This window comes from Sylvia atricapilla, chromosome 3 (assembly GCF_009819655.1).
Source record: "Sylvia atricapilla isolate bSylAtr1 chromosome 3, bSylAtr1.pri, whole genome shotgun sequence".
NCBI classification, from domain to species: Eukaryota; Metazoa; Chordata; class Aves; order Passeriformes; family Sylviidae; genus Sylvia; species Sylvia atricapilla.
In genome coordinates this window covers 35,816,100-35,838,241 of record NC_089142.1, presented here as the reverse complement: position 1 = coordinate 35,838,241, position 22,142 = coordinate 35,816,100, and the positions used below count along the sequence as shown (strand labels likewise).

Below are 22,142 nucleotides of genomic sequence, written 5' to 3'. Positions count from 1 at the left end.
GGCAGTAATTATGATCTTGCAGACTCGCTCTGGGACTCGATGCAGGGAAAACACTGGATTGTGAGAATGAGGCTGCGCTCCTTGGCAGATGTGCTTTGGTGGATGGAGCCTGGAGATTTTGCTTGCCTCAGACCTTGGGGGCCTAGCTTGAGAAGCCTTCAGGAGGAAGAGTCACTATGAAATGGCAGGCATATCTTGAGTTGGACACTCCTAAAAATACAGCCACCTGAAACGTTTAGCCATCACTTTTGGAGAGTTGAGTGGGTTTTTTAACACGATAAACAAGGAAAATCACATATTCCTCCTCCATGTGTAGATGTACCAGTTCAGGTACATGGTAGACAGACCAGTTAATGTCTTTAGACACTATGTCAAATGATAAATATTTATCATCTTTCAGTATTAATTCGCGTGAAGACAAATACATATGTATGACACTGCAGAAGCAGAAAAACACGGTCAAAGCCAGCTGGATATTACAGTGTTTAGGAATCGGCTGTTGAAGAAAGCTCAGCTTTCCAGTTATGCCCATTGCCTGTCCACCTTTAGAGCCATTTCACCCCTCAGAGACGAGAGAATCCCCAGTACTTTCTGAGGGCTGCCATGACGACTGTCATGTAAGCCCGAAAACACCGAAGGCGGCACTCAGGGGTAGCGAGAAAAAAGGGAAATAAACTATGTCAAAACCCCGGCGTTCCGCAGGAAATACTGGGACGGGGAAAGGACGCCCCACGAGGGCAGCCGGCCTCCGCAGCCCCTGGGGTGCGCCAATGCCGCGGCCCCGGGGCAGAGCGGAGCCGGTGCCCGCTGTCCCCACGCGGTGCGGGCGGCTGGCGGGGCCGGGCCGGGTCCCCGCGGCGGGGACGCTCCGTCCGCCCCCCCGGGCCGGAGGAGGCGCTGCCTTCCACATTGGCTGGGGGCCGGCGCGCCGCCTCCCCCGGCCCCGCTCCCCCCGCTCCGGCCGGGGGGCGCGGCGGCGGAGCGCCGGCACGACGGGGCTCACGGCCGGGCAGCGCCCGCGGCCGGCGGGGCGCGGCGTGGGGCACGGCCCGAAACGGACCCGCGCTCCGCCGCCCGCCCCTGCGGTGTCCCCCGGTGTTCCCGCGTCCCTCCCCCGGGGCGAAGTTTGGCCAGCGCCGCCTGTCCGCCCCGGCGCTGCCAGGGCCGGGACAAAAGGCACACACTGACACGTGATGGGCGCCGGGCTTCATAAATGGGACCGGAGCGGGGCGGAAGGCGGGGGGGACGCAGCGGCGGCGTGTGCCGGAGCCACGCCGGGCGCCCGGCGGCTCCCGCGCTGCCTCCCCGCGCCGAGGCGGCGGCGGGCGGAGGCGGCGGAGGAGGGGGCGGGCGGGCGGCACATGGAGCGGCGGCGGCGGCAGGGCGGCGGAGCCGGGCGCGCCGCCTGAGCCGGGCGAGCGAGGGCGGCGGTGGTCGGAGAGGAGGCGCCGAGGGGAGGGAAGCGAAGAAGGGGAGGCAGCCGGGGGGGAGAAGTCTCCCACCTCCTCCTTCCCCTCACCGGCACCGCCTCCTCGGCGCTCCCCGGTGCTGGGGTGCCCGGGTGGGGCGGCGCTCCCGCTCCCTGCCGGGGGTCGGCGCGGCCGGAGCAGGAGGGGAACGCGGCCGGTGCCGTGCGGAGGGTAAGGACGGCGCGGGGCGGCGGGAGGGGCGCGGGAGGGCGGCTGGTGCCCCCCGGTCGGGGACCGGGGACCCGTCGTCCCCCTCAAAGTTTGTTGGCGGCGTGGGTGGGAGGGAGGTTTTCGGGGAATGACACCGCCTGCCCCGACGGCGGTACGGGCGGAGGGGAGGCGGCTGCCTGCGGAGCATCCCTCCCCGTGATCCGCCGCTGCATCCCGCGGCGATCGCGACCCACGCCGCGGCGGGGGCCGGGGACCGCGCGGGTCTCGCCTCTGCCCCGGGCACGGCCCCGCGCCGCCGCCTCGGGCGCTGGGGCGAGTTGGAGGCAGCCCGGCGGCCACCCGGGAAAAGCCGGCGGTCCGGGGAGCGCAGTTCGGCTTCGCGATCCTGGCCGGAGCAGCGGGGACCCGGCAGCGGGCGGGGGTGCGGGCGGCTGGTGGCGTTATGGTTAACACGCGTCTATTCTTCTGTGCGCGGAGCCGGTAGCCTCCCGGGCTCCCACAGGACCTTATCTGACATCGGAGGTTTTTCCTCTCGTCCTGACCCTCATGTGATTTACAGCGGGTGGTATTCAGCCCGGCTTTCCTGTGCAGTTTTCCTCACAAAACTCTGTCTTTGAGGCTTTAACCGAAATAAAAGGCGGTTCGCAATTTTGTGCGCGATGATGTTCCCTTAAAAAATGTCACTTAGTCGTCCAGCATCCTCAGAATATCCCGGTAGGGTTGGTTGGTTGGTTGGTTTGTTTTTGTCTGAAATTTGGAAGTCTGGGGTGGGGGAAGAGCTGAAAAAGAGTGAGCTTTTTAAACTTCACGCAGCGTTTGTCATGTGAAATCTTCATCTGTTGAGAAATAATTTTGAGTAACCAGATGGGCTTATTTGGCATCTTTTTGTCTCAAAGACGTCTGCAAATCTCCATTGAGAACACCCCTGGATGAGGTATGTACCAAGCCTTTGGTAGGAGAGAGCTCATTACTGTGATTGCAGTTTGATTAAGTAAAATGGTGTCAGAAGATGTAGTCCGTAGTTTTCCTTCTTTCTCTACAATTGTCATCACTGTTATTTTCTGTATGGCAGCAAATGATAACATTAACAGTTTTGGCACATGCTTTTTTTTATTTCAGAAGATAAAGGGCATATATCACATAGAGCCAGATAGCAAAATTCTCCTTGAGTATCTACTAGGGTTAAATAAAAAACAAACCAAAACAAAACAGTGTAGCTTTTAAAACCTGCTAAAGGCGTAGTAATTTTTTTTCTTGTTTTTTTTTTTTTTTTTTCTTGTTTTTTTTTTTTTTTTTTTCTTAGATGTATCACGTTGTTTTCATTGTTATTGTTCACCCTTTCTTAAAGAAATATGGCATTCTCTGCTGGGGTGGCATTGCTGTTAAGACGAAGAATCAGCGATACTGAATCTGATGTTTAATAACAAAATGTACAGCATTGCAAAAATTACTTGGCTGTGCTTAATTATTTTTGTATTACACCTCATATCAACGATCAGCATGGGTTTTTCCTTCTCAAGAAGAGGAAAAAGGCTTGTGACTATAGTCAGAATATTTATTATGCAGGCAGAGTTTATTAAATCAGTCATAAAAGAAATGAACGTTGAATGTAACATATTTAAACAGTTCAGAAGATGAATGTGTAATTCCTGATTTGCTTGAGGTTAAAATTAGTTTTGTGGCAACGAGTAACAGCTTTGCTGTATTATCTGTTGGTCTTTGGAATAAGAGCAGAACCATTTTAATAAAATCATTTTAAAGCAGAATTCATAAAAGCAATAATTGTTTGACTGAGCCGGAAGGCACCTATTGCCAGAAGGGGCAAAAAAAGTTGGCTAGGTAAAGAAATTGACTTATTTGCTGAGAATTTAGCTTGCTGACCACTCCGTGATACCTAAACTCACAGGAATGGAATCAAAATTCCTATAAAACTCAAGGTGAAGGTGGAAGGAGGTTTAAGTGTTATGAGGACGAGCTGGTGGATGCCTTTGATCCTGGCTGTTGTTCTTTGATGAATGATGTGAGCTCAGTTGCATAAAGGACCACGTTAAAGGCTTTCATGCTCTGTTGAAGGACTGACAGGTCTTAGCCAATGCAAGCCTTTCTTTAACTTCCCCTATTACAAGTTTTTGATTGGGCAGCAGAAGTTTAGAAAGGAGTAACTTCTTTTTATTTCTTTTTTAAGCCATTTTTGACTTTGAGCCTTTAATGTGACCATCTCAAAATGCTTGCAGACTGTCATCCCACTGGGAATTTGGGTGCTGAAAATGGTACGCACTAGAGAGGGAGAGATGACATGGTTTTCTTTTCTACTGGGTTGAGGAGACTAAGAATTCAAATTCAGTGCATTGCCATTCTTGATTCTGCAGGTCTCATCCACTGTCTTCTGCTCACATAGTTTCTCTAATTCTGCATGGTTTAAAGAGAAATTTCTGTAACTTTTCAAGTGAAAACTTTGTGACCTCTGTAGTCATATAGTCACCTACCTAGGCATCTGCAGAATTAATTTTTCTCAATGGTGATTACTCTTCATTTCTTTCTAGACGTCTATTTTGTCTTTATCTGACAGTCTCCATGAAACAGTAAATGATATTTTTGCTGCAGTTTTCCAAATAGGCTATGTAACATGATGAATGTTCCATAAAACCACTCATCGACCATTTAGGTGAGAATTTGGAGATTTTTCTCTTCTCTAGCAGCAATTTCACAGTCTGCTGATGATTTAAAATTCATACTGTGGGCGACCCTAGCACTGGGATTTGGCCAAGTTCAAAGCAGCTATGCAGATGGACACACAAGACAGAAGGCAGAGGGAAATAGACCCTTTTAATCATAACAAGGCTGCTCTTGTTTTCTTATCTACAGTGGAAATGCATGCAAGCCCCTTGTACCTAAAAGCAAGCTTGCAAATGTGCCAGAATAGACAGCAAGAGCTTTTGTTATTAATGCAAAGTTAAAAATGTGACAACTTGTCTTCTCAGCACTGCTCTGTATGTCTCCATTTCTAGACTGACACTGTACTGCTGCCGAGAGTGCACATCCCATCGCTGTTGGTGGGATAAGGATTCCTCCCCAAAACTCACACCCTTTGAAAATGTGTGGATTTGTTAATGATTGCTGAAACCAGCTATGATCTGTCCTTTTGAAATGGCTATAATGATTTATAAATCAGTTTCTCGTTAGAACTTTTTTTTTCTCCCCTTTCTCCCGAAGGTGCCATTGTTGCCTGTGAAAAATGATTGGCTTTGCAACCTAAGGTTGGAGCACGTTGTGTTCTGCCATTTGAGCCTCATGCAGGGGCATTACGGTGATGCACACCCCAAGCTCAATTTTGCCTTTCTTCAGTATGAGCGTCCTTTCTTGGTGAAACTGGCCACATCCAAATTACAGACAGAATAGGCGTTTCATTGCAGTGCATGTTAGTATGATGTTCACTTTTTACACCTTGGCTGGACTGTTGGATGTTTTATACAATTGAGATGTTATATTGTTTATGTAGATTGAGGCTAGATGGCATCAAATAGTACCTCATCCTGTGTTAACCTCCTCTTTGACAATTATATATTCTTAAGAAAGGTGTGTTTACTCGCTACAAAGTACTGAGCAGGAGCAGATCTGTACTGTGAATTCCCGTTCAGCCCTTGCTGAAGTAGTTTCCATCTTTCTGCATTTTAGGAAACATTTCAAAGTTTGTGTTTAGGATCTTGGGGGGCTCCCACCTTCCTGTTCTGCTGAGTATGTGAAACATGCTCTCAGAAATCACTGCTCTTAGTCAGTTGTACCTCTCTTTTAAGGAATGCAGCACTGAAGTCCAGACTAGGTACATGCCTGGAGTATTAGGTGACATATGTATAGATATATGCAAAATAACTTTTACAGGATCTCAGTGATAGATATACTAGTTTTAGATTCTTGCTTTTAGCCAAAAAGGCTGTGTATAATGGAATGCAAAAGGATGTTCAGCAATCATCTTGCCTATATTTTTTGTACCTACACTTGTAGCTTGTCTGCGTGTACTCTAGCACTTGAAATTTGAGTTTATGCGTGACAAACTGCAGGGTTTGTGAGACTTCAGTTCTTCCTCTAGGCATGTGGTTTTTTGTTTATGTATATTTGTAAGTTTATGCATAGAAGTATACCTATATATATAAAGTTATAACTCATCCCTCAGTATATTTTAGCTATTTTTCCCAGTCCGATGTAATATTGGTTAGAGTCTCTCCACAATTTGTTTTTTTGCTACTTGGATATCAAATTCTACTGTAATTCTTTCTCACTTCTCCTCTTCCCTCCCTCTCTCCTTTTTTTAAAAAAAGAAAAGCATCTGCATATTTCAGACATACATCATTGCCAAGCAATCTGGTGTAGTGGCTTAATATGCTGGCAAATAATTTCACAAGTTACTTGTGTGTGTGAAGGCAGTATATTTGAATATCATTATATTGTGAATGTAACTATGAGGACAGTTATCTGAGCTTATTTGAATCTTAGGAAGGGCCAGAGAGCTCCAGAAATGAAAGAATGTTTTTCATTTTTAATTGATAGCACGTGTTTTTGTCCATTGCTAATGCTAGTGGCACGGGACATTGCAGTTGCCAAAAGCCTTTTTATCCTAGGTTCTGAGCGTTGCCAATACTTTGGCATCCTAAAAACAGTCTGCAGGGGAAGCAGATTCTTGAAGACTGAGGTATAAGGGATGTTGCTTTGCAATGTGTTGCTAACCTTCTGTGGACTAACCTTTTGTCACCGCCTGTGAACCTCTTTTTCACTTTTGTTGTGTTTATCCGCTCTATGGGTGTACTCAATGGCTCCATTTGAGCACACTCTGCCTTTCCACTTTTGAAGTCTATATCCTGTATGTCATTTTCCATAAGAAGTCTGATTCTTTTTAATGTCCCTGGCCAAATTTGCTCAGCTAACCTCTCCTGAGTGTCCCCAGCCTGGTCCCAACTGTCAGTGCATACAGTGCTGTCCTTTTTCTCTGACCTTACCAAGGATGGCTTCTCAGAGCCCTTTGCATCTTCCTTTGTCGTTTGAATACAGATCAGAAATGGACTTTCAAAAGAGCAAGTCATTGCCTGCAGAGCGATCTGTTCTTTCTTTATGGTGAGATCTGAAAAATCCCACTAGCTTTATCTTTCAGCTTATGGAGGTGTCTCTGAAGTTTGCACAGCTCAGAAGAGGAGGGTGGTTTTCTCTCGTGAATTTTCTCCTTCACCTGATCTGCTTTCCTCCAGCCTATCACAAAGGCAATTCTTCTCTTTCTCTAAAATCTATATCCCTGCCTCACTGAGGCACTTCTGCTTGGATCTTCCTTTCTTACCTTTCTCCACTTTGCTCCTGTCTCACCTGGAGATCTTACTCCCTGTATGAGGATAGTAGTTATCTTTCCTCTCTCCTACCAATCCTTACCACACCAGTAACTTAACCCACATTACCATTGCTCTTAGCATCTCCTTGCTATCTAATGATTTCTTTAATTAAAACTTGTTACAGCCAGTTTGTTGCAGGGGGATGAGAAGGCAGACATACACTGTGCGGTTTATGAGAATTCTCCCTGGAGCTTGATGTTTTTGCTATCTTCCTGTCTCTAAACCTTACTCTTTTAATAAAGTTCACTAATATTTTCTGCTGCAAGAAATTTGTGATCTTATGTGTTCTGCTCTGGCCATTGTATGGAAACTAATTTTTAGGAGTGGTTCTCTCCCTCTTTCTCTCTTTTCTTCCTAATAAATGTGGTTTTCCTCTAGTTTGATCCTCTAGACATTACATTCTTCTGGAGACCTTTAGCCTTTAAGCATCCAATCGAGCCTGGTCTTTTATGTCCTGCTCTGTTGTTTTAAATGACTTCTCTCCCTTAAACTACTCATTGTCTACTAAGCTGCCATTTCTCCTAGGTACTCCAGGAGACTGAGTGTTCAGCCCCTATCTTTTTTGCACCTGACTGGGCTTCTCTGTCCCCATTTAACATTTATGTGAATTCTGCTCAGCAATAAGTACCTGCACCTTTTGGCATTAGAGAATGGCTAGAGAAGAGGCTGGATATGACAGGATTTCTGTTGGAATTTTAAAATCCGAGATGAACTCTTTCATGAAAAAATTTGACAGTTCAAAATTGACAAGGTTAATGAGTTCTCTTCCGTTTTCTTTAAAATGTAAAGTACCATGGCATTGTATCAAATTTTTCATATTATCTGTTCATTCTGCTTTATTGGAAAAGAAGAATAGAAGGTCCTTTATTTAGAAACCATCCCTAAACTGGAGCTGATTTTAAGCAAGCAGCCAGGTCATGACTGCTTTACTGTTTCCTTTCATCTGAGTCTTTCATACTTCAGCAGGACTCCTCATCCTCTTCCAAAATTCTATCTTTAGATGAAATTAAGATAGCATGAAATAAACTGTGAAAGATCTTTTAATCCTACAGTTTTACAATAGCCACCTCTGCCATCTGTCCCTTCTCCCAAAAGCTGGGCAGAGCAGGTAGCTGTAGTTTTCTGTTAATGTTACCCTGATGGTCCCCTTGCTGATTTGTTAGTTCAGTAGTTCATCTTGTCTACAACTTGGTGGGAAATGTGCGTATAAGGGTGTTTTTTTTTTTTTGACAAGCTGAGGAGTTTTGGATGACCTCAGGAGTTCTAGAGATTTTTCAAAGGCAGACAGGGCAGCTGCCCCCACTCTTCCTCCTCTCCATCTGTGTGGGATGCAGGAGGTGCATCCTTGGTTTGCTTAATTCAGAGAAAGGGCTTCAAGCTAAGCCCCTCATCAGGCATGCACCCTGCGTCTTGGAATATCAGTTGGTGCCTTTATTTCCAGAAGTTTAGCTCTCAATCCAGCATGGAACAACTTGGGCAGTTTAGAGATGGGCAGCAGGATGTAGTGGTTGCCAGCATGCTCACCTGGCTCACAGAGAGCAAAATTTTGGTCCTCCCCATGCGCCAGAAGGAGCGGGATTTCAGCCTTGATTTTGAACTTCTATGATCTTATACACAGGTATATGCTCTGGCTTTTAGGATGTAAGGTGCAGTCTCCTTTTCTCTGTAGCTGCAAATCACCTGTGCTAAAACTGGTACACACATCTTGCCAGCTTTGGAGGGAGAAATAATACTATTCCTTTTAAAAATATAGTCCATCACTGATTAACACCCTGTTTTCCCCCTTGTTTTGTTTTTTGTTCAGGTTGTCAGCTGCTGGATGCTGGGGGGTGTCACATAGGAGCCATTTGTCCACAAATTGGAACAGTCCAGCCCTTATCCTGCTAGTGTGCAAACGGTATGTTAATTAACACAAATAACCATGTATCTGTGCCTTCTTGCTAATTACAGTTCAACTTGCCAAAGATATGATCATGTTACATAAGAACAAAATTGGATTCATTACTTGCATGCCCTAGTTTACCCCACAGCTGATAGTGCCTTGCTGTATCTAGAAGATAACATCCCTTATTTGTTCCTCTCCTAGTGTCTGTGCTCCTTCCCAGTCCCTCACACAGAGAAAATTCTGACTGAAATGAATGCAAGTTTTCCTGAATTAGGAGTGACAGCATATTTGCCATTTTTAGCCTAGGAGTAGCACAGTTTTGGAGATGGAGTAGTAAACCAGTAAATAGGATAGGAGTAACATTGCCTTCGCATTCTTCTCAACATGTGTTTTTTCCTTACTTGGTGTTACTGAGTCTGAGAGTGCCATTTCTCAGTCTGCACATTTCTTTCTCTAAGGCTTGGAAACCTTGTTCTGTCCTCGAAGCTGTATTGTCCATCACCATATGGGATAAGGTAATTATTAGCCATATAAATTTTTATTTTATAGGACAGCTCTAATTCCTAGAGGCCAACAGTTACCATGCTAGATCTCATTTCTCTCACAGTTTTACAGCTGACTGCATATGAGTGTAAATTACTGCTGTTTCTCCTGTGCTAGTACTTTGTGGACCCAGTTTGGGAGGAGTCCCAGTGTGTATTGGGCACTATGCAAACTTACCAAAATATAATGCCCTTCTCTGAATGACTTTGACCTTTACAAGGTGTATACAAGGAGAGTGCATTTATATACTTTTATGCATTCAGAAATTGTTTGAATTCTTCCTACTTGTCCTTTAGCCTGTTCTTAATTAACTATGATTATCATAGAAGAAACGTATAGACATGGAGATCAAAATATTTTCTAAAATGGAAGCCAAAGAGGTTTAATTGTGGATTTCCCTTTCTTGTTTTGATTCCTTTTCTTGCAATGTCAACATTTTTGCAGCTATCAGTATCATCATTGTATTGCTCATAATTGCTTTCTGAGGAACAGCATAAATACTCACTCTTTCTATTCAGGGTATTAAAATTGCTTTATCAGTCGTCCTGGTTTGAAAATTGTAACAAATTCAGCTCTTCTTGTACACAATGATAAAAACTTTCCAGCTCTCCTACCCCAGAACAGCATGAAAAGATGGGTAATAGGATTTTAATGAAGTCACGTTCTTGTTCCTGAAGTAAACTGGTCTTGTGGACCAACAAGAAGTTTGGAGGAGGTATAATTCTCCCTGTTGCCCTTGATGATGAGTAACCAGCCTCTTATGTACTATATGTTTTTTATTTTACCCGAACTGTATTTATATTCTGATATCCAAGCATCTTTTGGGGCTATATTCAGCCACACAGTGGAGGGCACTAATAAGGCTTGCCTCCTCGACTCTTTACTAATTCTTTCACTTGGAAAGGCAGAGCCTTACAAAGTTGTGTCTTCAACCTTCAGGTGCTGTTTAACACCGCATGTGTTTGATCCCTGGTAAAGTAGGCAGGGAAAAAGGGCCGATGGAAGTTGAAGACGTGTAGCTGCAGACAGCTGAGCCTTCAAGCCGGGAGTTTGTCAAAGCCACTCCATCTAGTGGCAGTCACTTTGCACAGCTGGTCTGGCAGTGCCCATCAACAGCTGCCAGATGATGGGAGAAAGGTCTAAAATGGTGCTCAGCTATGACTGTTCTGGTCTGGTGTTCAAGATAAAAGATCCTGAAGTTTTTCTGTGTTGTTTAATTCTTATCTGCAGTCATAATTCAGTACTTGCTGTGAATTGCTGCACGCAGTTGTGGAAATACATCAAAATCTTTGAGTGCCAGTGTTGGTACAGCTGCTCCTTCATATTTAATCAATGTTTCAGTCCTTTAAGAGCTGTTTTAAAATGAGTGAGGTAGTAGAGCTCACTTATGGGAGGAATGAAGCTGAGAGCTTTGAAAACTCGAAGAAGTTGGAAGAGTGGATTCTGGCAGAGCGGAAGAGTTCTTGGCAGAGTAGGGAAGCTCTCTCTTACTGCCACTCTGCCCATGAGGGGAGCTTTCTGCAGCACACAGCTGTCACTCCAACCTCATGGAGAGAGGATGAACATGAGTGGGGAACACTTCTCTGCAGAAGCTCTGAGAAGCCAGAGCGGCTCCTGGAGTATTTCGTGGGAAGATAGTCATGGCTCTTGGGTGGGGTGGGTTTGGATTGTGTGGAAGGCAGCTGCAAAGAGCGGTGTGGAGTGTCTGTTTTCGTGGACACTGCCTGCTCAGCACTACAGGTTTGGACAGAAATGCTCAGAGCCAAAATGTGTGTGGCACTGGCGTGTGCACCTGACTGTATGAAAAGACCAAGAACAAGAGCATTGCTTCTGCCACTGTCTTTTCTTTCTATGTCAAATTGTGCAGCCCCTGTGATCCGATATCTGCAGTGCCAAAGGTCCAGTCTTGTTTTCACCAGACAGCTGTGGAAAACCTTGCTGATCTCTTCAGTACATTTTAGTAGTGAGCTTATATTGGGATAAGCTAGTATCTAAATTAAAATAAATGAATTTCCTGTAAAGTGTAATTCCAGATCAGGCAAATGGTTGTTTTACTGCAACTTTAATAAAAATCAACTGTAGCTTGAATAGGTGCATGTTCACATACTGCTAGAAATTTCCAATTAGGATATTCCCAGCAGCAAGCAAAACCAAAATTAATGTTAGCAGCATCCCCCAAAGCCTCAACTACACTACTAATGAACTCCCAAGTACTCTCAAAGAAAACTCTCTTTGCAGAGACAATAAGGTAAAAATTACTGTAATAATCTCAGTGTAAAAATACAGAGGAAAAAAAAATCATTGACATTCAAAGTAAGACTTGGATCTCCTGATCCCATTAACCATGTTGTTAGCATAGCATATGTATGCATAGTGATATTGTCACATAACTTACTGCCACCTTCAAAAGAGCACACAAGAACTCGTGTTCTTTCATTTGTATTTCAAATAAAGGTAGGGGTTGCATGGCACCTAATTCTAAGGAAGTCTGTACTTGACATGACTCCAGCAGAGACCAGCTACCTCATAACAATTTGTTTGTCTGTCTAGAAGAAGTGCTCGGTAGAATACAATTTACAAAGCTTTCCTCAGACATAATCTTCTCGACATGGGGCTGTGACTTTACTCATTAAAATGGTTCTCTTCCTTCTGTCAAAAATAAGCTTGAACAGCAGAGGATACCACAGCAATCTTTACATATTTCTAGAACTACTTTTTTATTTAATATTTTGGGGTAGTTTTCAAATTAATAACACATTCTTCACTTCTGGTTTTAAAATGGTGTACAATGCCAAGCCTAAAGTTGCCACACTTCACCCAGAGCAAATTTGTCAGAAGAATCATCATTGCAGCATGTAACATCTGCAAATTCTCTAGGAGCTGGTATAAAACAGAAAAGTACCTTCCATATTAGATGATTGCTCTTCATTTTTAATGTATGCTTCAGTGACATTTCCCTCCCTCACTGCTCACACCCTCAAAATTAAATTCCTTAATACTGTCTCTCTGTCTAATAATTGTTATTTGCTGAGCAAACCATCTGCAACAGCTGACTCAGCCAGTATATTTTGTGTGTTGCGACTATCCCAGTAAGGGTTGTTTGTACTCATACTTTTTTGCAGCATTGAAGTTGCGCTGTGTTCTGAAGGTCTAAGTTCATATTCCCTTTAATACTCCATGTCCAGGCCTACTTAATGAAAGGCAAACCTTTAAAGAGTTATGGAAAAAGTCTTGAATGTTCATATGCTATAAGGGCAATATAAATGTATCATCAGTCAAGTGATCTCTGCTTCTTTGGAAATGCTCATGATTTCACTTTTTTTTTTAAGTACTGCTGTTGTTATAGAGAGGCATTCTTTTCTTCTTTCCTATAGTTTTCATGGGAAAAGAGAACAGTGGTACCTACTGTGCATGTCTTCTCTGTAAGAGCTGAGGTGATCAGTACTCTGATATGGGCAGATAAACTCTTGTAGCCTTTCTGACCATTTATTGTCAGTTGTGTGAAGTGAACAAGTTAATTTAGTACAAGCCTATATAGTCTTCTAGACATCTAAGATTTCTTGAGTGCAAAAATTTACTCCATACTAAAAGCAAGAAGAAACTTGGTTTTCTCCTGTAGCTGAATAATCATTGAGATGTCCCACAGCAGATGCAGAATATTTGTAGTGCACAAAAGGAGTGTTTCTGGCTCATATTTGTATTCAGACCACTCTCATCCACTGAGGTGGTGGAAGGGGGCCCTAAAGCAGATGTTCAATCTGTATTCAAGGCATTTTCTATTAGCAAAGTAATATAAAGGAGTACAGCATAACAAGAGCTGTAAGACTTGTCTTACGTGTTGGTGCATGCTCAGGTGCAGAGGGGGCTCCTCTCCCAAGGGAACCCAGACCAGGAGTTGTTCCCCACAACTAGTCACCATCCATGAGCAAAGGCTGTACTTGATAGATCCCAGAGACCACTGGCTATGTGGGGACCTTCTGCTGGGTCCCCTCAATTTTGAAGGGGACAGAATGTTTTTGAGGATGTCCCCAGGGGTAGAAGTTACTTACATTACAATGCTTCTCACAGAAGCAGTGGCTCCTGGTCCCTTTCGCCTGGAATTTTGGCCACTGCTTAAACTTGGTGCCATGTTTATTTATCTAGGCAGACTTGAACTGCCCTGATTGAGGCTTCTGGTGTGTACAGAGCAGATCACTGATTCTCTCACTGACTTAACAGGGCTGGTCATCTTTCCTGAAACTGTGGACTGAGCTGGGTAACAGCTGGGTAACACACCTCCCTCATATTGCTCAAATATTCCAGTACCTTAGTTTGCTTAGGAGAAGGAAGGATTAGAACAATCTCTGTATATAAGTGTAGTGAAGCTATCTATTTATTGATCAAATACCTTGATAATAAATTTGCAGTATCAAATTCAGGATGTTAATAACCTCAGATTGCTATAGCAGAATAATAAAACATACAGGCATACTGGGTGAACTGTGAAATTTGGAGTGCATGGCACTGTCCCCATTGCCTCTCTGTTGCCAGTTTTTTGAAGCCCTTAGTGCCTTTTGAAAGAAAAACAATGAAGGTGGTGACTCAGTTTAGTGCTGCTCCTGCAGCAGCACTTGGTATTATCTAAATGAAGCAAGCTCAAGGAAAAATGGTCTGCAAGGTACTTTGCGATCAGAAGCTGAGAAAAATATCTTTCTGGTGGAGCAACTCAGAAGGTTTTGATGAGAAATGAAAATTACTTTCCTGTGAAACACAATTCCCTGTGCCTCTGTTTTTCACGTCACTTCTTGGTGTAATTCAGTTTTAGTGAAATCCAGGTGATTTCTTTCTAAGTGCTCAACCCACTCTGATTTCGCACAGTGGCAAAGCTAGACCTGCACTGAATATCAAGGAGGAGTTGATTTTGTGGGACACAGTTCAGCTAAGTTGTCAGTGGAGTTTGTCTCCCTGTTTATGTTAATGAAGTCTGATCTTTTCCCCATATAGGATTTCCTCCGATGCATTTTTTCATCCCCCAAGTAACTGTGAAACCAACAAGACTGGGGTTATGAAGTCAATTCTAGATGGCCTCGCGGATACAACTTTCCGAACAATCACGACAGATCTCCTTTACGTGGGCTCCAACGACATCCAGTACGAAGACATGAAAGGTGACATGGCATCCAAGCTGGGGTACTACCCCCAGAAATTCCCCCTTTCTTCCTTCAGGGGTGATCCTTTCCAGGAAAAAATGACTGGAGGAGATGATTCCCTGTTGAGCATTATTCCCTCAGAGCAGGTCAACATCACAGAGTTTTACAACAAGTCCCTGTCCACTTTTAAGGATAATGAGGAGAATATACAGTGCGGGGAGAACTTTATGGATATGGAGTGTTTTATGATCCTGAACCCCAGCCAGCAGCTGGCCATCGCCGTGCTGTCACTCACCCTGGGCACTTTCACAGTCCTAGAGAACCTCCTCGTTCTGTGTGTCATCCTCCACTCCCGAAGCCTCCGGTGTAGACCCTCCTACCATTTCATCGGCAGCCTGGCTGTGGCCGACCTCCTGGGCAGCGTGATTTTTGTCTACAGTTTTGTGGATTTCCATGTTTTCCACCGGAAGGATAGCCCCAACGTCTTCTTGTTCAAACTGGGTGGAGTTACAGCCTCCTTCACCGCCTCCGTAGGTAGCCTTTTCCTCACGGCAATAGACCGGTACATCTCTATACACAGGCCACTAGCTTATAAAAGGATTGTTACCCGACCAAAGGCTGTCGTAGCATTTTGTGTGATGTGGACCATCGCTATCGTAATAGCCGTTCTTCCTCTGCTCGGCTGGAACTGCAAAAAACTCAATTCTGTTTGTTCGGACATATTCCCCCTCATCGACGAGACATACCTGATGTTCTGGATCGGGGTCACCAGCGTCCTCTTGTTGTTCATTGTCTATGCCTACATGTACATTCTGTGGAAGGCTCACAGCCATGCTGTTCGCATGTTGCAGCGAGGCACGCAGAAAAGCATAATCATTCAGTCGACCGAGGATGGTAAGGTACAGATCACTAGGCCTGATCAAACTCGTATGGACATCAGGTTAGCCAAAACCTTGGTCCTTATCCTAGTTGTTTTAATCATATGCTGGGGCCCTCTCCTCGCCATCATGGTGTACGATGTCTTTGGGAAAATGAACAAGCTCATCAAGACTATCTTTGCCTTCTGTAGCATGCTCTGTTTGCTGAATTCAACAGTGAATCCCATCATCTATGCTCTGAGGAGCAAGGACTTGCGACACGCCTTCCGCAGCATGTTCCCCACCTGCGAAGGGACCGCGCAGCCGCTGGATAACAGCATGGAGTCTGACTGTCAGCACAAACACGCCAACAACGCTGGGAACGTGCACAGAGCTGCTGAGAGCTGCATTAAGAGCACAGTTAAGATTGCCAAAGTTACCATGTCTGTCTCCACAGACACAACTGCTGAAGCGTTGTAAGTCAGAGACTTCTCAGCGTTGTGAGAAAAGAAGTTTAAGTTAAAAAAAAAATAAAAAAATTAAAAAATCAACAACAGAGAAAACCAAACCCATGGCTTAATGTGTTTGTAATATTTTTGGTTTGTCATTGTAAGCTGAGCAATGATTGTGTTAAGAGCATTACCATCAGCCAGTTCTTCAGGTTTTACAACTAGGGATTCTAGCTAAATTTTCACAAGTTTTTCTCAAAAGGTGTTTACTGAATAATAATGTTTCCTGAAAGAGCACAGAGAAGATACCAGATTAGCAATCATTCGTTTGGGGGTGTGAAGAAGAATTGTGAAACCTAATCGAAAAATAATGCATCCTAAACCAATACCATCAAATAAGAAAAAACACCTTGTAATCATGCTGTTCATTTCAATGTGAAATGTATTTCATGTCTGTAAGTAATAGGAGTTTCTGATTTTTTCCAAAAGCAGCAGTGCTGAGTTTAGAGGTTTTGTAAAACGTGTTGTGTCCTGTGAATTGTGTGCCGTTTTATTATGTGTTATTGATATTTGTCTGATTAAACAAAGTGATAAGGTAGAATTCCGTGGAAATAACGTGAAACGTGATATGTAAACCCCATTGAAAACACTTACTGTATTTGAAGAATTCCTACAAGATATTTTGGAAATTTTACACTTTTAGTGGTCTTCTGTGGACTTAGAGGAGAGGCTTTGTGTTCTTCTACTAAAATTATTTCCCCACTACCTTTTACTTTCACATGCATATGAGACTAACAGCAACAGAGGAATAGAGGAGGAATGTGAGAAAGGAATGCACTGGTTCAGACTTTTAAATACCACTGCGTTTATACAGACGGATGTTTATGGTTGCACAGACTACTGCCCTGCTCTTGGGCGTTGTGTGAATACAAACACTGAAAAGCAAAGGTCCTGGATATTGGCCCCTTTAATGGGCATCTGGTTTTAAGCCATGTGCTGGTATTGGACCACTGAAGACAGCATGTGTCAGACTTAATGTGCGATGTTATCACTGTGCAGTCGACGTATACTTGAAGTGTGTCACATTCCTGTGTCCCAGGTCTAAGCAGATTCAGATCCTGAGATACCAAACTCTTGTCTTCACTAAAAGAGGAGGAAATATTGTCAGACTTTGACATTTTCTTATTTTGTGAGTGTGTATATAAATAAATATCTCTGTGTGTGTACGTGTGTGTGTGCGTGTGTGTGTGTAAGTGTACTAACCAGTGTGAGTCATGGTAGCATAGCTAAGATAGGACACTATGACCAAATGTAACTGTATTTCTTGCTGCACGCTTTGCACACAAATTCTGTTTCTAAAATTAAGTTCTTCCAATTGATTACTGGTGAAAGTACCGTATTAAGAACATCTCAATCCACGCTGAGATGTCTATCCATATGCTAGAGGAAGCAACCTTTCAGTTGCACTTGGGAATAAAGAGAAACGAGAGGCAGACAGCATGGAATGAGCCCGCACTGACAAATGCTGCGGCTGTTGATGCTGTTCCTGAAGACTGAGAAAGCCAGGAGTAAATGGTAGTTTGTTTTAAGTCTGCGAGTATTCAAATCTGATATCTTGCAACGAGCTGCATCTCTCTGAAGCCACTGACAAGGTTTGACACTACCAGGAGGAAGTTACTGAAGGCAAATAGTGACTCTGTGGTGTCCGTGGTGGGACAGTTTCTGCAGCCTGGGACTGTCACAAGGAACATGCAACCAGGTAGTCTTTGAGCCATCTTTGGGGCACAGATATTCTGTGATTCTCTTCTGAGTCATAAGGTCTGGGATCCTGTTCTCTGCTGCCTTGCTTTTTCCAACCATTTCCTCACCCTTCTGGCTGATTTCTGCCAAAGCGCAGCTTAGTCCTTTAGCTGCCTGGCGCTTGCTGCAACGGGGGTGACTTTCTCCATGGTACAGGGTGAGTGGAGCCAAATCCATACTGCCCTGCCATCCATCCTTGTGCTTAGGTTGGGAGAGAGAGGAGGCAAAAGCCCTTCTGCCTGCCTTAGTGCAGGCCACAGCAGTTGGCTGAATGAACACTCGGCCCTTTTCAGCCAGTGGCTCTGTGGGGATGCAGGTGACTCCAAGTTCAGGCTTGGTGAGGGATGGCATGTTTTAAAGATAAGATTGGACCAGGTGAGGTGCTGAACAATGGCTGGAAGAGGCAGGGGTACTTTCCTCCTCCACCCACCTCCCCTGCAGCTTACCTGTGTGATGGAACAGGGCACCACGCTCTCAAGGGCCCACTGCAGTCAGCCAAAACAATGGATTGCAGAAGATTCCCAGAGGTTGTCAAGTTCTCCTGAAAGATCTTTCTTATGTCTGGGTCTAGTCCATCCTAAAGCAGTCCTCTTGGGGGAGTGGGGGAAAGCCCATTTGAAATGTTAAGGGTATTTTAAGAGCCATTTTTGAAACTGTCTTCTTGTGAATTAAATGCAAACTTTGTGGAATTTTGTTGTGCATTCAAGTTCTAAATTTTACGATAAATCATGGGACAATGGGGCTGTCTTGGCACTTAACTTGGTGCTTACTGATAATAAGAAATAGCATCCTGTGAAATGTTATCGTCTATCATCAGTACCTTCATTTGCATAATGAGTTTTTCTAAAGCTCTGGGAACTGCATCGGTTCACTTAGAACCATTTATTCCAGAGTTGGCAACAATTTCCTTACATGTTGCACACTAAGTAGAACTATTCTTTCATTAGAAAAATCTGCTGCCGTTCCAAGATAAGCTGTGCTTATACTTCAGCTTTAGATATTCCTAATTTGCAGTTGGCTACCTTCACTTAGTGATAGCACAGCCAAACGATACTGTGTTCCTCTGCCACCCACACCACCACCATCATCATCATCGTCATCATTGTCATCATCCACCCACTACCACTAGCTGCAGTTCCGTGTGTATGTACCAACTCCAAGTGTCACGTATCTACCGAGAAGACCATCTATGTCACACGTGTGCAGAGTTAGATTCTCGACAGTCTAATTGTATATTTGTATGATATAATCTCCTCAGTGCTGTGCAATCATTATCCACATCTTGCACTGGCCTTTCAATGAAAATTTTAGTGTGTCTATTGTGAAATAGACAGCGTGTTCTACCTGCTGTTATTGGGCTGAATGTATGTAAATAAGTGAAAAAAAAAAAAAAAAAAAAGTCATCTGTACAAGCAGTGGCCTAAAAAGTCTGTAATTGTGGACTAGGAAAATTGTTGAAGTTGCTGTGACATCTCAAATACTACCTTTGAATAAACTGTTTACAGGGTCTCTTGGGATGCTGTTTCACAGTGAAAGGAAAATTTTTCCTTGTGATAATATGAGGTAAAGAAATCAGATTACCTGAGATTTTTATTTCCAGTGTTTCGAAGTGGAGAACATAACTCTTTATTGTCTGTAAATCTAACATTATTACTTCCTCTTAGACGAATATTGTATCATTAGATGTTTGTTTGAGCTGGTAACATTCTTGCAACTGTTGCAATATTTTTCATTAGCAACCTGTATAATAGTTTGTACACAAGTACTGTTCAGATTGTCATGAAAAGTAGCTTTGACCATTTACTTACCAGTAGCAGAATAGTATTTCTGTAAGATTTCCAGTGTATTCCTACCATATCATATTTTATTTCTATAATGTAATTAAACTGTTATTTATTCAAGGAGAAAAAGTATTCCTCTGCTCTTTTGTTTTCCAAATTTTGAGATAACTGAGGAAGCCACATGATGATGCTGCCTCATCCCACGATCTGGTGCTCTACGTTTTGTTTATAAGTTTGTCTGTCAGATTCTGAAGCAACTGCTTAAACAACTTGACAACAGGTTGTCAAGCTTTGTGGGTTTTAATTGTACGTTGATATGTTTGAAGGAGGAGGTAGATCATATATTTTATATTTGTGTATCCAGAACTATGGAGACGAGAGAAATGACAGTTAAAACTGCATCTCCTGTTTCATTATGTAGGCAATTTCCCTTTTCCTCTATATTAGCCAAAATGCAATAAATTCCTTTTGCCTTCCTCAGATGCATGTTAGCTCAAAGATGTCACATTAAGACAAACCCCTGTACTTCAGAAAAGCAAAACACAAAAGAACAGAAGAAGAATATAAATTAAAATAGTGCTGCCAGCAGCAGTGATGACCTAAATTACTTATTTGGAGTCGTAAATGTGATCAAAGATTTGAGACAAACTAAGAGTTAGTCTAGTTTTGGCCAGTGCCAGTGGGGACAGAGTTGATGGGTGTAGGGAGTGAATGATGAAGTGGTCCAGGAGGGATTCATTGAAGCTGTGCAGAGAGAGCAGGCTCAGCCAAGCCACTGCCTATGAATCACATTAAAGTGCTCCCACTGCTGCTCATCCGCATATAAAAGGAAGGGTCGAAAAAGCCCACTAAATGCTGTAGAAAGGTCCCTGCCTATTTCAGAGGATCAGTTTTCCGTATGACTTAATCTCAGATTCACGTTACTTGGGCAATTTTCCTTCTTCACATCTGTGGTTTGAAAACATCCTTAGGGGATAAAGTCAGCGTGTCACAGAATCATGGAATCGTTTAGGTTGGAAAAGACCTCTAGGATCATCAAGTCCAAACATGAACCTCACACTGCCAAGGCTTGGGATCATGGTTGTGTCACAATATTTTTACTTTTAAAAATTGGGTCACCGGTGAATTGAGAAAGTCTCGGCAAAGCAAAAGCAATTAGAAATAAAAAATTTAGCTCTTAATCTAGTCTTTAACTCCATACTACATTTAAATTAATCTGAATACTTCTGCTAAAAGCTGTCACTTTCAAAGCAGCCAGGAGACAATTCCCTCTGTATTTCCATGGTCGTTGGAAAACAAGGGTTATGCTGCCACAAAACAACAGCTCTTGACAGTAACATCTGGCTGCATTTATAAGTGTGTTCTGAACAACACAAGAGGAAATCATGACAACTTTCCAAGCAACTGCTTTCCCACACTATACCAGCTCAGGAAACATGCGGGCAAAAGTGCTGTCATCATTTCAGCCCCTCACATGAACATCTCTTACTGTTTTTGCTTTTCTGACAGCCGCTTTTAGAAGTCACAATATCATCATGCAAACACATCCTCAATAAAACATCTTCAGTTTGTTGGGTTTATTGGGTTGGGTTTTTTAATGTTTTGTCTTCCATGAAAATTCAGCTTTGGCTTGTTAAAAAATAAATCATCATATCGAGGAACAGTTTATAATAGAAGTGAAAAAAAAATTTCCTGTATTTAAGAAAGCATAGGGTGAAGAGTGTATCTGACAGTTTAGAATATATGTCTTCCTCCATTCTGTTTTTGTCCATTGGTCTTTTTAGGTAATCAATACAAAGATTTTTTTTTTTTAATAGCACAAAATATGAAGCACAATTGCCTTTAACAGAACTCCTTTAATATGAGGAGCCATCTAATACTGATCTTTTGAAGTTCAGTTTGGAGAAAAAGTGATAGTGAGCCCAAGGTAATCTTAATGACAAGGTATGACATATCCTATTATTGCTTTCCAATAAATCATCTTTCATATTTAGAGCAGCACTCACTTTGATGCTAAAGCATTTAAGGTATTGAATCCTGTCTCAATAAAGTCCCTTAGAATTTTTATTGACTTCAGCAGAAATTGTATCTTACCCCAGGTTTCTTGAACTATCAGTGTGCATTTGGAAAGTGCGATTTTACACTCTAGTGTATTTGCATTTTCATTGACATTAAAACAAAGATGGGACAGAATAAATAACAGCCTCTATATTCACTGGGGGCTTTTACCTCCAAGAAAATCTATTTTGAATTTTGGTGGGTCAATGCAGAACCATAAAGTCTGGCAGGAGTTCAATGGAGTGTCATGTGAGTGAAGGAATTTATTTATCCAGATACACATGCAGATGGGGTGGAGAACATCATGAACTAAGCTGCTCTCAGTAATGCTGACAGAGTTGCTTCCTGACTGCTTGCACTGGTACTGTTTTGATGCTGTTTTCTTTCCTTCTCACATATGTGTATGCATGGTGGAAACAGGCCACACACATTCAAAATCTTTCCCCAAAATAAAATAATATCTCTACCTTTTGATTGTTTGTTTGTTTATTTTAATGATGTTAATCATATTTATTCAGATTATTATGGGAAGTAATGTCACAACCACTGTTTCTATGAAAGGGAAGCCTCTCCCACCATTTGAAGCCATATCTGGATGCATTGTTACATGAACCATTTCATCTTTTTC

The 22,142-nt window shown here is 43.2% G+C and overlaps 1 protein-coding gene across 2 annotated transcripts; it reads left to right on the top strand.

The window, feature by feature from the left end:
- The first annotated feature begins 1,441 nt into the window (after nt 1–1,441).
- On the top strand, nt 1,442–17,756 carry CNR1 (cannabinoid receptor 1). 2 transcript variants are annotated; one of them, XM_066315126.1, is made up of 4 exons: nt 1,442–1,640; nt 8,817–8,909; nt 9,356–9,412; nt 14,424–17,756. In XM_066315126.1, exon 4 carries the CDS (start codon nt 14,485–14,487, stop codon nt 15,904–15,906), a length of 1,422 nt encoding a protein of 473 aa, XP_066171223.1. In that variant the 5' UTR covers nt 1,442–1,640; nt 8,817–8,909; nt 9,356–9,412; nt 14,424–14,484; the 3' UTR covers nt 15,907–17,756. The 2 variants fall into 2 exon arrangements, with proteins under 2 accessions (XP_066171223.1, XP_066171222.1); XM_066315125.1 differs by lacking the exons at nt 1,442–1,640; nt 9,356–9,412 and having other exon boundaries at nt 8,829–8,909.
- The last annotated feature ends 4,386 nt before the right edge of the window (nt 17,757–22,142 follow it).